Consider the following 14,077-nt stretch of genomic DNA (forward strand, 5'->3'; position numbering starts at 1 on the left):
AATTTTCGCCTGCCGAGCGAAATTATGATGTTGGTAATCGGGAGTTGTTGGCTATGAAGTGGGCATTTGAGGAGTGGCGACATTGGCTCGAAGGAGCTAAACATCGTGTGGTGGTCCTGACTGATCACAAAAATCTGATTTACCTCGAATCTGCCAAGCGCCTGAATCCTAGACAGGCTCGTTGGTCGTTTTTCTCCCGTTTCAACTTCGTGGTCTCATACCTGCCTGGTTCGAAGAACGTGAAGGCTGATGCACTTTCTAGGAGCTTTGTGCCTGACTCTCCGGGAGTTTCTGAGCCGGCTGGTATTCTCAGAGAGGGAGTGATTTTGTCTGCCATTTCTCCAGATTTGCGACGAGTGCTGCAGAAATTTCAGGCGGATAGACCTGACCATTGTCCGCCAGAGAGACTGTTTGTCCCGGAAAGATGGACCAGCAGAGTTATTTCCGAGGTTCATTCTTCGGTGTTGGCGGGTCATCCTGGGATTTTTGGTACCAGAGATTTGGTGGCTAGGTCCTTCTGGTGGCCTTACTTGTCACGGGATGTGCGTTCCTTTGTGCAGTCTTGTGGGATTTGTGCTCGAGCTAAGCCTTGCTGTTCTCGTGCCAGCGGTTTGCTTTTGCCCTTGCCTGTCCCGAAAAGGCCTTGGACGCACATTTCCATGGATTTTATTTCGGATCTTCCAGTATCTCAGAAAATGTCTGTCATCTGGGTGGTGTGTGATCGTTTTTCCAAGATGGTCCATTTGGTGCCCTTGCCTAAGTTGCCTTCCTCCTCCGATTTGGTTCCTCTATTTTTTCAGAATGTGGTTCGCTTGCACGGCATTCCTGAAAATATTGTGTCTGATAGAGGATCCCAGTTTGTGTCCAGGTTTTGGCGAATTTTTTGTGCTAAGATGGGCATTGATTTGTCTTTTTCGTCGGCCTTCCATCCTCAGACTAATGGCCAAACCGAGCGAACTAATCAGACGTTGGAAACTTATTTGAGATGTTTTGTTTCTGCTGATCAGGATGATTGGGTGACTTTTTTGCCATTGGCCGAGTTTGCCCTTAATAATCGGGCTAGTTCTGCTACCTTGGTTTCGCCTTTTTTCTGCAATTCTGGTTTCCATCCTCGTTTTTCCTCGGGTCAGGTTGAGTCTTCTGATTGTCCTGGGGTGGATTCTGTGGTGGATAGGTTGCAGCAGATTTGGAACCATGTGGTGGACAATCTGAAGTTGTCACAGGAGAAGGCTCAGCGCTTTGCCAGCCGCCGCCGCGGTGTGGGTCCCCGACTTCGTGTTGGGGATTTGGTGTGGCTGTCTTCTCGGTATGTTCCTATGAAGGTCTCCTCTCCTAAATTCAAGCCTCGCTTCATCGGTCCTTATAAGATCTTGGAAATCCTCAACCCGGTGTCTTTTCGTTTGGATCTCCCAGCATCGTTTGCCATCCATAATGTGTTCCATAGGTCTTTGTTGCGGAGGTATGTGGTGCCTGTGGTTCCTTCTGTTGAGCCTCCTGCTCCGGTGCTGGTCGAGGGCGAATTGGAGTACGTGGTGGAGAAGATTTTCGATTCTCGTATCTCTAGACGGAGACTTCAGTATTTGGTAAAGTGGAAGGGCTATGGTCAGCAGGATAATTCCTGGGTTGTCGCCTCTGATGTTCATGCGGCCGATTTGGTTCGTGCCTTCCACGCGGCTCATCCTGATCGCCCTGGGGGTTTTGATGAGGGTTCGGTGACCCCTCCTCAAGGGGGGGGTACTGTTGTGAACTCTATTTTTGGGCTCCCTCTATGTTGTGAATTTGCTTTTTGCTCCCTCTAGTGGTTACTAGTTTTTTGACTCTGGTTTTTCTGTCATTCCTTTTATCCGCACCTGGGTCGTTAGTTAGGGGTGTTGCTATATAAGCTCCCTGGACCTTCAGTTCAATGCCTGGCAACGTAGTTATCAGAGCTAGTCTGTCATTTTGAGTACTTGGTGATGCCTTTTGGGCTCTCCAATGCGCCTTCAGTTTTTCAGTCCTTTATGCATGACATTTTCCGGAAGTATCTGGATAAATTTTTGATTGTTTATCTGGATGATATTTTGGTTTTTTCTGATAATTGGGATTCGCATGTGGAGCAGGTCAGGTTGGTCTTTAAAATTTTGCGTGAAAATTCTTTGTTTGTCAAGGGCTCAAAGTGTCTCTTTGGTGTACAGAAGGTTCCCTTTTTGGGGTTCATTTTTTCCCCTTCTGCTGTGGAGATGGACCCAGTCAAGGTCCGAGCTATTCTTGATTGGACTCAGCCCTCGTCAGTTAAGAGTCTTCAGAAGTTCTTGGGCTTCGCTAACTTCTACCGTCGTTTTATCGCTAATTTTTCTAGCATTGTGAAACCTTTGACGGATATGACCAAGAAGGGCTCCGATGTAGCTAACTGGGCTCCTGCTGCCGTGGAGGCTTTCCAGGAGTTGAAACGCCGGTTTACTTCGGCGCCTGTTTTGTGCCAGCCTGACGTCTCACTTCCCTTTCAGGTTGAGGTGGATGCTTCGGAGATTGGGGCAGGGGCCGTTTTGTCGCAGAGAGGCCCTGGTTGCTCTGTTATGAAACCTTGTGCCTTTTTCTCTAGGAAGTTTTCGCCTGCCGAGCGAAATTATGATGTGGGCAATCGGGAGTTGTTGGCCATGAAATGGGCATTTGAGGAGTGGCGTCATTGGCTCGAGGGTGCTAAGCATCGTGTGGTGGTCTTGACTGATCACAAAAATCTGATGTATCTCGAGTCTGCTAAACGCCTTAATCCGAGACAGGCCCGCTGGTCATTGTTTTTCTCCCGCTTTGATTTTGTTGTCTCGTATTTACCAGGTTCAAAGAATGTGAAGGCCGATGCTCTTTCTAGGAGCTTTGTGCCTGATGCTCCTGGAGTCGCTGATCCTGTTGGTATTCTTAAAGATGGAGTTATCTTATCAGCTATTTCTCCGGATCTGCGACGTGTGTTGCAGAGATTTCAGGCTGATAGGCCTGAGTCTTGTCCACCTGACAGACTGTTTGTCCCGGATAAGTGGACCAGCAGAGTCATTTCCGAGGTTCATTCCTCGGTGTTGGCAGGTCACCCGGGAATTTTTGGCACCAGAGATCTGGTGGCCAGGTCCTTTTGGTGGCCTTCCTTGTCAAGGGATGTGCGGTCATTTGTGCAGTCCTGTGGGACTTGTGCTCGAGCTAAGCCTTGCTGTTCTCGTGCCAGCGGTTTGCTCTTGCCCTTGCCTGTCCCGAAGAGACCTTGGACACATATCTCCATGGATTTCATTTCTGATCTTCCGCTATCTCAGGGCATGTCCGTTATCTGGGTGATATGTGATCGCTTCTCCAAGATGGTCCATTTGGTTCCTTTGCCTAAGCTGCCTTCCTCTTCCGATCTGGTTCCTGTGTTTTTCCAGAACGTGGTTCGTTTGCACGGCATCCCTGAGAATATTGTGTCAGACAGAGGATCCCAGTTCGTTTCCAGGTTCTGGCGATCCTTTTGTAGTAGGATGGGCATTGATTTGTCGTTTTCGTCTGCTTTCCATCCTCAGACTAATGGACAGACGGAGCGAACCAATCAGACTTTGGAGGCTTATTTGAGGTGTTTTGTCTCTGCTGATCAGGACGATTGGGTGACATTCTTGCCGTTGGCTGAGTTTGCCCTTAATAATCGGGCTAGTTCCGCCACCTTGGTTTCGCCTTTTTTCTGCAACTCTGGTTTCCATCCTCGCTTTTCTTCGGGTCATGTGGAGCCTTCTGACTGTCCTGGGGTGGATTCTGTGGTGGATAGGTTGCAGCAGATCTGGAATCATGTGGTGGACAACTTGAAGTTGTCACAGGAGAAGGCTCAGCGCTTTGCCAACCGCCGCCGCGGTGTGGGTCCCCGACTACGCGTTGGGGATTTGGTATGGCTTTCTTCCCGCTTTGTTCCTATGAAGGTCTCCTCTCCCAAATTTAAACCTCGTTTTATTGGGCCTTACAAGATATTGGAAATCCTTAATCCTGTATCTTTTCGTCTGGATCTTCCTGTGTCGTTTGCTATTCACAATGTATTTCATAGGTCCTTGTTGCGGCGGTACATTGTGCCTGTAGTTCCTTCTGCTGAGCCTCCTGCCCCGGTGTTGGTTGAGGGCGAGTTGGAGTACGTGGTGGAGAAGATCTTGGATTCTCGCCTCTCCAGGCGGAGGCTTCAGTACCTGGTCAAGTGGAAGGGCTATGGTCAGGAGGATAATTCCTGGGTGGTCGCCTCTGATGTTCATGCGGCCGATTTAGTTCGTGCCTTTCATGCCGCTCATCCTGATCGCCCTGGTGGTCGTGGTGAGGGTTCGGTGACCCCTCACTAAGGGGGGGGGTACTGTTGTGAATTTGCTTTTTGCTCCCTCTAGTGGTTACTAGTTTTTTGACTCTGGTTTTTCTGTCATTCCTTTTATCCGCACCTGGGTCGTTAGTTAGGGGTGTTGCTATATAAGCTCCCTGGACCTTCAGTTCAATGCCTGGCAACGTAGTTATCAGAGCTAGTCTGCTGTGCTCTTGTCTACTGATCCTGGTTCCAGTTATATCAGCTAAGTCTGCCTTTTGCTTTTTGCTATTTGTTTTGTTTTTGTATTTTTGTCCAGCTTGTTCCAAATCTATATCCTGACCTTTGCTGAAAGCTCTAGGGGGCTGGTGTTCTCCCCCCGGACCGTTAGACGGTTCGGGGGTTCTTGAATTTCCAGTGTGGATTTTGATAGGGTTTTTGTTGACCATATAAGTTACCTTTCTTTATTCTGCTATCAGTAAGCGGGCCTCTCTGTGCTAAACCTGGTTCATTTCTGTGTTTGTCATTTCCTCTTACCTCACCGTCATTATTTGTGGGGGGCTTCTATCCAGCTTTGGGGTCCCCTTCTCTGGAGGCAAGAAAGGTCTTTGTTTTCCTCTACTAGGGGTAGCTAGATTCTCCGGCTGGCGCGTGTCATCTAGAATCAACGTAGGAATGATCCCCGGCTACTTCTAGTGTTGGCGTTAGGAGTAGATATATGGTCAACCCAGTTACCACTGCCCTATGAGCTGGATTTTTGTATTCTGCAGACTTCCACGTTCCTCTGAGACCCTCGCCATTGGGGTCATAACACTCTAGTGGTCACAAGCGGTACTGTGTAGTGTTGTCTTTCTGCAGGTTGGCTGCATCAGCTGGTTCGTTATCCTTGGTTGGTTTCCTATTTAACTCACCTGGATACTCAGTTCCTTGCCTGCTATCAATGTATTCAGTGCTCTTCAGATTCCTTGTGACTACCTTGCTCCCAGTCTCTCCAAGACAAGCTAAGTTCTTGTTTGTTCATTTTCTGATTATCAGTGTTCATCATGTTTTTTTGTCCAGCTTGCTAAAATGTGATTTCTCGATTGCTGGTTGCTCTAGGGGACTGAGTTTCTCCCCCCACACCGTTAGTTGGTGCGGGGGTTCTTGAAATCTCAGTGTGGATATTTTGTAAGGGTTTTTTACTGACCGCATAGATCCCTGTTCTATTTTCTGATGAAAAAATGAAGAAAAAAGGGCACTCACCATCAGAAGTCTTAGTTACCAAAGTCCTTTATTGTGGCTTAAAACATCTTAGTAGCAAGGTCTTACAGGAGAACGAAGGTGTCAGGAGACGACGGACCGTTTCGCGCTTGTGCGCTTCTACAGGTCTAACACAAGACTGGAAGGAAGAGAGTAATAAGCAGCTGAGCCGCTGCCTAATCTCCGCCCCCACTCCAGTACAAAAGTAAGACAACCTTAAACTTACTAATCAAGATTAAAATTAAAAGAACAAACTTTAAAAACAAATGTTACATATTCACAATGACACCTTACCAGCTTAAATACAAGAAACTAATGAACGAAAATATAAGGTTTTATAGAAACATGGACATATCAGTCCTTTCATTTAACCCCATGGGGCCTGTGGCGTTAACCCTCAAAATCCATCTGCCCTCCCTCTGGAGTAACAGTTTATTGTGGTCTCCACCTTGCGCAGGAAGTTTTACTCGTTCTAGACCGGCAAACCGCATAACAGCTGCATTGCCATCATGGTGAGCCCGAAAATGGTTAATCAAGCGAGGGACTCCCTTACCCGTTTTTATGGAATTAAAATGCTCCCTAAATCTTACAAATAACGGGCGGAAAGTTTTTCCCATATAATAATAACCACAAGGGCAAAAAACCACGTAGACTACATGTGTTGTTCTGCAGGATATAAAGTCTTTTACCGTATGATACACTGGCCCTACATGAATTGTTTTGTCAACTAAATGATAATCACAAAAATTGCAATGTCTGCACTTGAAAGTTCCCGCTGTCAACCAATTGCTCCTATCTGAAACCACTCTATTGCGTACCAAAATATCCCTCAAGTTTCTACCTCTGCGGCACGCAAACAGAGGTCCCCGACTAGTTAACTCTGTAAGCACGGGATCTCTCTCTAAAATGTGCCAGCTTTTACGAATGGCCGATCTAACACAATTGTCCATAGGACTAAATTTGAAACTGAAGACAAATCTTTTTTGTGCACTATTGTCTCTTTCAACATAATTAATTTCATGTGCTTCCGCCCTTGTTTTGGCTTTCTTTAAAACAGACTGAGGATAACCTCGTGCTCTGAACCTGTCATACAGCTCCTGAGATTGTTTTATGAAACCTGTTTTTGTACTATTTAACCTCTTAACCCTTAAAAATTGGCTGTATGGGAGAGAGTTTTTTGTGTATTGAGGATGTGCACTATCATAATGTAGGAGAGAATTAGTGGAGGAAGGTTTTCTAAAAACCTCTGTTTGAATAGAACCATCACTAATCCAAAGTTTGACATCTAAGAAAACCAAACTTAACCCTCCAAACACTGATGTGAACCTCATGTTCATAGTATTAACCTGTTCTAGATGGTTTACAAATTTTTGAAATTCCTCTTTTGTCCCATCCCACACAATGAAGGCATCATCCACAAACCTCAAAAATAATTTGATGTTACCTAAAAAAGGATTGGTATCTGCATAAACATAACGATTTTCAAAAACTGCCAGAAAAAGGTTTGCTAGGGTACACGCGACAGGCGTACCCATCGCGGTCCCTACCAATTGCCAGAACCAAATAGAATCAAACTGAAAAGCATTGTGTGTTAAAATAAATTTTAGGCCGTCACAAATAAAATTGATGGTTTTTATATCAGTTGCAGTGAAAGACAAAATCTCTCGGACAGCCTCTACCCCCAAATCCTGTGGTATACGGGTATATAGGCTCTCAATATCAATGGAAGCTAACAGGAAGTTTTCCTGCCACACAAACCCCCTTAATACTCTCAAAAAATGCTTTGTATCCCGTATATAGGAAGGAATATCAGGTAAGAGGGGGTGCAAAAGCCAATCCAAATATCTGGACAAGGGCTCCGTTACCGAGCCTACCCCAGAAACAATGGGGCGGCCTGGAGGAGCTGTTAACGATTTGTGAATCTTCGGTATATGATACCAGTGTGGCTTTTGCGGAAAATTAGGAAATAACTTCTCTGCTTGCCTTGCCGAGATAACTCCACTCTCAACCTGAACTCTCAAAAAAGTACGCAAATCATTTTTAAATTTTACCGTGGGATCTGTCTTCAACCTCTGATATGTGTCAGTTTTTGCCAATTGACTATGTGCCTCCATCATATAGACTTCTTTTTTTAGGAGGACAGTATTCCCACCCTTATCGGCCATCCGTACTACAGTATCAGACCAACTTTGTATTTCTTTTAACGCTGTCATTTCTACTATGGTCAGATTGGAGGGAGATTGTCTGTAAACTAAAGCCTCAATTTCTTTTAAAACCTGATGCTCAAAAGCGTCGATTAAATTACCTGGTGTTACAGGTGGCATGAAGGTAGAAGGAACACCTCCAGTGAACGCCGTTACATCGGCACACCGACTACTATTCGGTATTACATCTGGACTGTTGAGACTGAGAAGTAATTCAACATCGTTATGAAAAGCCATATCAGAGTTATAATCAACCATAAAGCCCAAAGGGCCTACAGTGCAGGGAACTTCCCCCGGAGGTTTTGGAACCGTTGCATTAGGAACAGAAGCAAAATGTTTAAATAAATTAATCTTTCTAACTGCTTTAAAGAGGTCTATTTTGAAATCAACAATATCAAACTTTTCAGGTAAACTGTAACTTAATCCTTTAGACAAAACAGAAAGATGTGCCGGGTTTAAATCATGAGAGGATAAATTAATTATCGTGGTTGCCGATAGGTCGGCTGAAAGGTCCGTTTCCACGAAACTGTTTTTCTCTTGCGTTGATTGTCGAATTCTGTGCTTTCTGCCCCCTCTGCGCGTTCTCCGCCTAAAGGGGCTGCTTGCTGTGCAATAGAATCACTAGTAGAGGCAATTGAAGAAACTGAACCTTCATCATTAACACTTGAGTCTGAATCCGTGGTAACATAGTCTCTAGCGTTGTATTTTCTTGATCTATTATATCTATTTCCCCTTGGGCGTGGAAATCTGCGGGAATTTTGAGCATGTTTATTTTTATTCCAAGAAAAAATCTGGTTGGTGTCAAAATCCGCCTTATCTCGGATGAATTTGTCTCTCTTCCTTTGTTTTATGTCAGCTTGAAGTATAACCATTTTATTATCCAACTTCTTTTCTAACAAAGACCACTGATTTACGGACAGTCTGGTTTTTATTTCTTCTTTGGTTTTTGTTAATTCCATGTTTACTGTATCATAATTCGCCATATTTTGTTGTAAAACCAATTGAAGTAAATCTTGTGAACACTTTAGTAAAATGGACTCCCACTCTTTTATAAACTGTGCATTCTCTTTAAATTGGGATAAGTCTTTGAGAACTCTGAGGCCACGAGGGACTCTTCCACAATCAGAGTATGACTTTAACGAGTTATTCGTCCAAAAAAGATTTACTTCACGTTCAGCTAAATTAAACAACTTAAATTCCAAGGATTTTGTGCTGAGGGAATAAATATCTTCACGTTGTTCTATTTCCGAAAAATAAGAATCAACGTTCTCCCTGCCTGCTAAAATGCCACCGGACACTGGTACTGCAGCTGCATCCATAATAAAAAACAATTATTCCAAAAAGACCCGGAAAAACGTTCTCAATGAAATAACCCACTACACTGTGTGCTGGATATGTAAAGTCCAAATAAATGAAAAAAAGAGAAGCAAAGAAAATCCGCACTCACAGCTGGTTAAATCAGAAACACCGGGTCTAGAAGCTGAATGCATGTCTGTGTTGCCAGCATTGAAAGATAGGGTGCTCCATGAATCAAGCAAAGTCCATAATATGTTGAAAAAATGAAGAAAAAAGGGCACTCACCATCAGAAGTCTTAGTTACCAAAGTCCTTTATTGTGGCTTAAAAACATCTTAGTAGCAAGGTCTTACAGGAGAACGAAGGTGTCAGGAGACGACGGACCGTTTCGCGCTTGTGCGCTTCTACAGGTCTAACACAAGACTGGAAGGAAGAGAGTAATAAGCAGCTGAGCCGTACAGGAGAACGAAGGTGTCAGGAGACGACGGACCGTTTCGCGCTTGTGCGCTTCTACAGGTCTAACACAGCTGCTTATTACTCTCTTCCTTCCAGTCTTGTGTTAGACCTGTAGAAGCGCACAAGCGCGAAACGGTCCGTCGTCTCCTGACACCTTCGTTCTCCTGTACGGCTCAGCTGCTTATTACTCTCTTCCTTCCAGTCTTGTGTTAGACCTGTAGAAGCGCACAAGCGCGAAACGGTCCGTCGTCTCCTGACACCTTCGTTCTCCTGTAAGACCTTGCTACTAAGATGTTTTTAAGCCACAATAAAGGACTTTGGTAACTAAGACTTCTGATGGTGAGTGCCCTTTTTTCTTCATTTTTTCAACATATTATGGACTTTGCTTGATTCATGGAGCACCCTATCTTTCAATGCTGGCAACACAGACGTGCATTCAGCTTCTAGACCCGGTGTTTCTGATTTAACCAGCTGTGAGTGCGGATTTTCTTTGCTTCTCTTTTTTTCATTTATTTGGACTTTACATATCCAGCACACAGTGTAGTGGGTTATTTCATTGAGAACGTTTTTCCGGGTCTTTTTGGAATAATTGTTTTTTATTATGGATGCAGCTGCAGTACCAGTGTCCGGTGGCATTTTAGCAGGCAGGGAGAACGTTGATTCTTATTTTTCGGAAATAGAACAACGTGAAGATATTTATTCCCTCAGCACAAAATCCTTGGAATTTAAGTTGTTTAATTTAGCTGAACGTGAAGTAAATCTTTTTTGGACGAATAACTCGTTAAAGTCATACTCTGATTGTGGAAGAGTCCCTCGTGGCCTCAGAGTTCTCAAAGACTTATCCCAATTTAAAGAGAATGCACAGTTTATAAAAGAGTGGGAGTCCATTTTACTAAAGTGTTCACAAGATTTACTTCAATTGGTTTTACAACAAAATATGGCGAATTATGATACAGTAAACATGGAATTAACAAAAACCAAAGAAGAAATAAAAACCAGACTGTCCGTAAATCAGTGGTCTTTGTTAGAAAAGAAGTTGGATAATAAAATGGTTATACTTCAAGCTGACATAAAACAAAGGAAGAGAGACAAATTCATCCGAGATAAGGCGGATTTTGACACCAACCAGATTTTTTCTTGGAATAAAAATAAACATGCTCAAAATTCCCGCAGATTTCCACGCCCAAGGGGAAATAGATATAATAGATCAAGAAAATACAACGCTAGAGACTATGTTACCACGGATTCAGACTCAAGTGTTAATGATGAAGGTTCAGTTTCTTCAATTGCCTCTACTAGTGATTCTATTGCACAGCAAGCAGCCCCTTTAGCCGGAGAACGCGCAGAGGGGGCAGAAAGCACAGAATTCGACAATCAACGCAAGAGAAAAACAGTTTCGTGGAAACGGACCTTTCAGCCGACCTATCGGCAACCACGATAATTAATTTATCCTCTCATGATTTAAACCCGGCACATCTTTCTGTTTTGTCTAAAGGATTAAGTTACAGTTTACCTGAAAAGTTTGATATTGTTGATTTCAAAATAGACCTCTTTAAAGCAGTTAGAAAGATTAATTTATTTAAACATTTTGCTTCTGTTCCTAATGCAACGGTTCCAAAACCTCCGGGGGAAGTTCCCTGCACTGTAGGCCCTTTGGGCTTTATGGTTGATTATAACTCTGATATGGCTTTTCATAACGATGTTGAATTACTTCTCAGTCTCAACAGTCCAGATGTAATACCGAATAGTAGTCGGTGTGCCGATGTAACGGCGTTCACTGGAGGTGTTCCTTCTACCTTCATGCCACCTGTAACACCAGGTAATTTAATCGACGCTTTTGAGCATCAGGTTTTAAAAGAAATTGAGGCTTTAGTTTACAGACAATCTCCCTCCAATCTGACCATAGTAGAAATGACAGCGTTAAAAGAAATACAAAGTTGGTCTGATACTGTAGTACGGATGGCCGATAAGGGTGGGAATACTGTCCTCCTAAAAAAAGAAGTCTATATGATGGAGGCACATAGTCAATTGGCAAAAACTGACACATATCAGAGGTTGAAGACAGATCCCACGGTAAAATTTAAAAATGATTTGCGTACTTTTTTGAGAGTTCAGGTTGAGAGTGGAGTTATCTCGGCAAGGCAAGCAGAGAAGTTATTTCCTAATTTTCCGCAAAAGCCACACTGGTATCATATACCGAAGATTCACAAATCGTTAACAGCTCCTCCAGGCCGCCCCATTGTTTCTGGGGTAGGCTCGGTAACGGAGCCCTTGTCCAGATATTTGGATTGGCTTTTGCACCCCCTCTTACCTGATATTCCTTCCTATATACGGGATACAAAGCATTTTTTGAGAGTATTAAGGGGGTTTGTGTGGCAGGAAAACTTCCTGTTAGCTTCCATTGATATTGAGAGCCTATATACCCGTATACCACAGGATTTGGGGGTAGAGGCTGTCCGAGAGATTTTGTCTTTCACTGCAACTGATATAAAAACCATCAATTTTATTTGTGACGGCCTAAAATTTATTTTAACACACAATGCTTTTCAGTTTGATTCTATTTGGTTCTGGCAATTGGTAGGGACCGCGATGGGTACGCCTGTCGCGTGTACCCTAGCAAACCTTTTTCTGGCAGTTTTTGAAAATCGTTATGTTTATGCAGATACCAATCCTTTTTTAGGTAACATCAAATTATTTTTGAGGTTTGTGGATGATGCCTTCATTGTGTGGGATGGGACAAAAGAGGAATTTCAAAAATTTGTAAACCATCTAGAACAGGTTAATACTATGAACATGAGGTTCACATCAGTGTTTGGAGGGTTAAGTTTGGTTTTCTTAGATGTTAAACTTTGGATTAGTGATGGTTCTATTCAAACAGAGGTTTTTAGAAAACCTTCCTCCACTAATTCTCTCCTACATTATGATAGTGCACATCCTCAATACACAAAAAACTCTCTCCCATACAGCCAATTTTTAAGGGTTAAGAGGTTAAATAGTACAAAAACAGGTTTCATAAAACAATCTCAGGAGCTGTATGACAGGTTCAGAGCACGAGGTTATCCTCAGTCTGTTTTAAAGAAAGCCAAAACAAGGGCGGAAGCACATGAAATTAATTATGTTGAAAGAGACAATAGTGCACAAAAAAGATTTGTCTTCAGTTTCAAATTTAGTCCTATGGACAATTGTGTTAGATCGGCCATTCGTAAAAGCTGGCACATTTTAGAGAGAGATCCCGTGCTTACAGAGTTAACTAGTCGGGGACCTCTGTTTGCGTGCCGCAGAGGTAGAAACTTGAGGGATATTTTGGTACGCAATAGAGTGGTTTCAGATAGGAGCAATTGGTTGACAGCGGGAACTTTCAAGTGCAGACATTGCAATTTTTGTGATTATCATTTAGTTGACAAAACAATTCATGTAGGGCCAGTGTATCATACGGTAAAAGACTTTATATCCTGCAGAACAACACATGTAGTCTACGTGGTTTTTTGCCCTTGTGGTTATTATTATGTGGGAAAAACTTTCCGCCCGTTATTTGTAAGATTTAGGGAGCATTTTAATTCCATAAAAACGGGTAAGGGAGTCCCTCGCTTGATTAACCATTTTCGGGCTCACCATGATGGCAATGCAGCTGTTATGCGGTTTGCCGGTCTAGAACGAGTAAAACTTCCTGCGCAAGGTGGAGACCACAATAAACTGTTACTCCAGAGGGAGGGCAGATGGATTTTGAGGGTTAACGCCACAGGCCCCATGGGGTTAAATGAAAGGACTGATATGTCCATGTTTCTATAAAACCTTATATTTTCGTTCATTAGTTTCTTGTATTTAAGCTGGTAAGGTGTTATGACCCCAATGGCGAGGGTCTCAGAGGAACGTGGAAGTCTGCAGAATACAAAAATCCAGCTCATAGGGCAGTGGTAACTGGGTTGACCATATATCTACTCCTAACGCCAACACTAGAAGTAGCCGGGGATCATTCCTACGTTGATTCTAGATGACACGCGCCAGCCGGAGAATCTAGCTACCCCTAGTAGAGGAAAACAAAGACCTTTCTTGCCTCCAGAGAAGGGGACCCCAAAGCTGGATAGAAGCCCCCCACAAATAATGACGGTGAGGTAAGAGGAAATGACAAACACAGAAATGAACCAGGTTTAGCACAGAGAGGCCCGCTTACTGATAGCAGAATAAAGAAAGGTAACTTATATGGTCAACAAAAACCCTATCAAAATCCACACTGGAAATTCAAGAACCCCCGAACCGTCTAACGGTCCGGGGGGAGAACACCAGCCCCCTAGAGCTTCCAGCAAAGATCAGGATATAGATTTGGAACAAGCTGGACAAAAATACAAAACCAAAGCAAAAGGCAGACTTAGCTGATATAACTGGAACCAGGATCAGTAGACAAGAGCACAGCAGACTAGCTCTGATAACTACGTTGCCAGGCATTGAACTGAAGGTCCAGGGAGCTTATATAGCAACACCCCTAACTAACGACCCAGGTGCGGATAAAAGGAATGACAGAAAAACCAGAGTCAAAAAACTAGTAACCACTAGAGGGAGCAAAAAGCAAATTCACAACAGTAAGGTGTCATTGTGAATATGTAACATTTGTTTTTAAA

At 43.6% G+C, this 14,077-nt stretch overlaps 2 protein-coding genes across 2 annotated transcripts in view; both read right to left on the reverse strand.

The window, feature by feature from the left end:
- The window catches only part of LOC143777006 (E3 ubiquitin/ISG15 ligase TRIM25-like), a 334,722-nt gene that overhangs the window by 154,905 nt on the left and 165,740 nt on the right, over positions 1-14,077 (reverse strand). The window lies entirely within an intron of this gene.
- LOC143773497 (uncharacterized) overlaps positions 8,190-14,077 on the reverse strand; it is a 31,713-nt gene continuing 25,825 nt past the window's right edge. The window contains exon 3 of the mRNA XM_077260922.1: positions 8,190-9,019. Coding sequence (XP_077117037.1) covers positions 8,190-9,019 — 830 coding nt within the window. The remainder of the gene's footprint in view (positions 9,020-14,077) is intronic.

This window comes from Ranitomeya variabilis, chromosome 5 (genome assembly GCF_051348905.1).
Source record: "Ranitomeya variabilis isolate aRanVar5 chromosome 5, aRanVar5.hap1, whole genome shotgun sequence".
NCBI lineage: Eukaryota > Metazoa > Chordata > Amphibia > Anura > Dendrobatidae > Ranitomeya > Ranitomeya variabilis.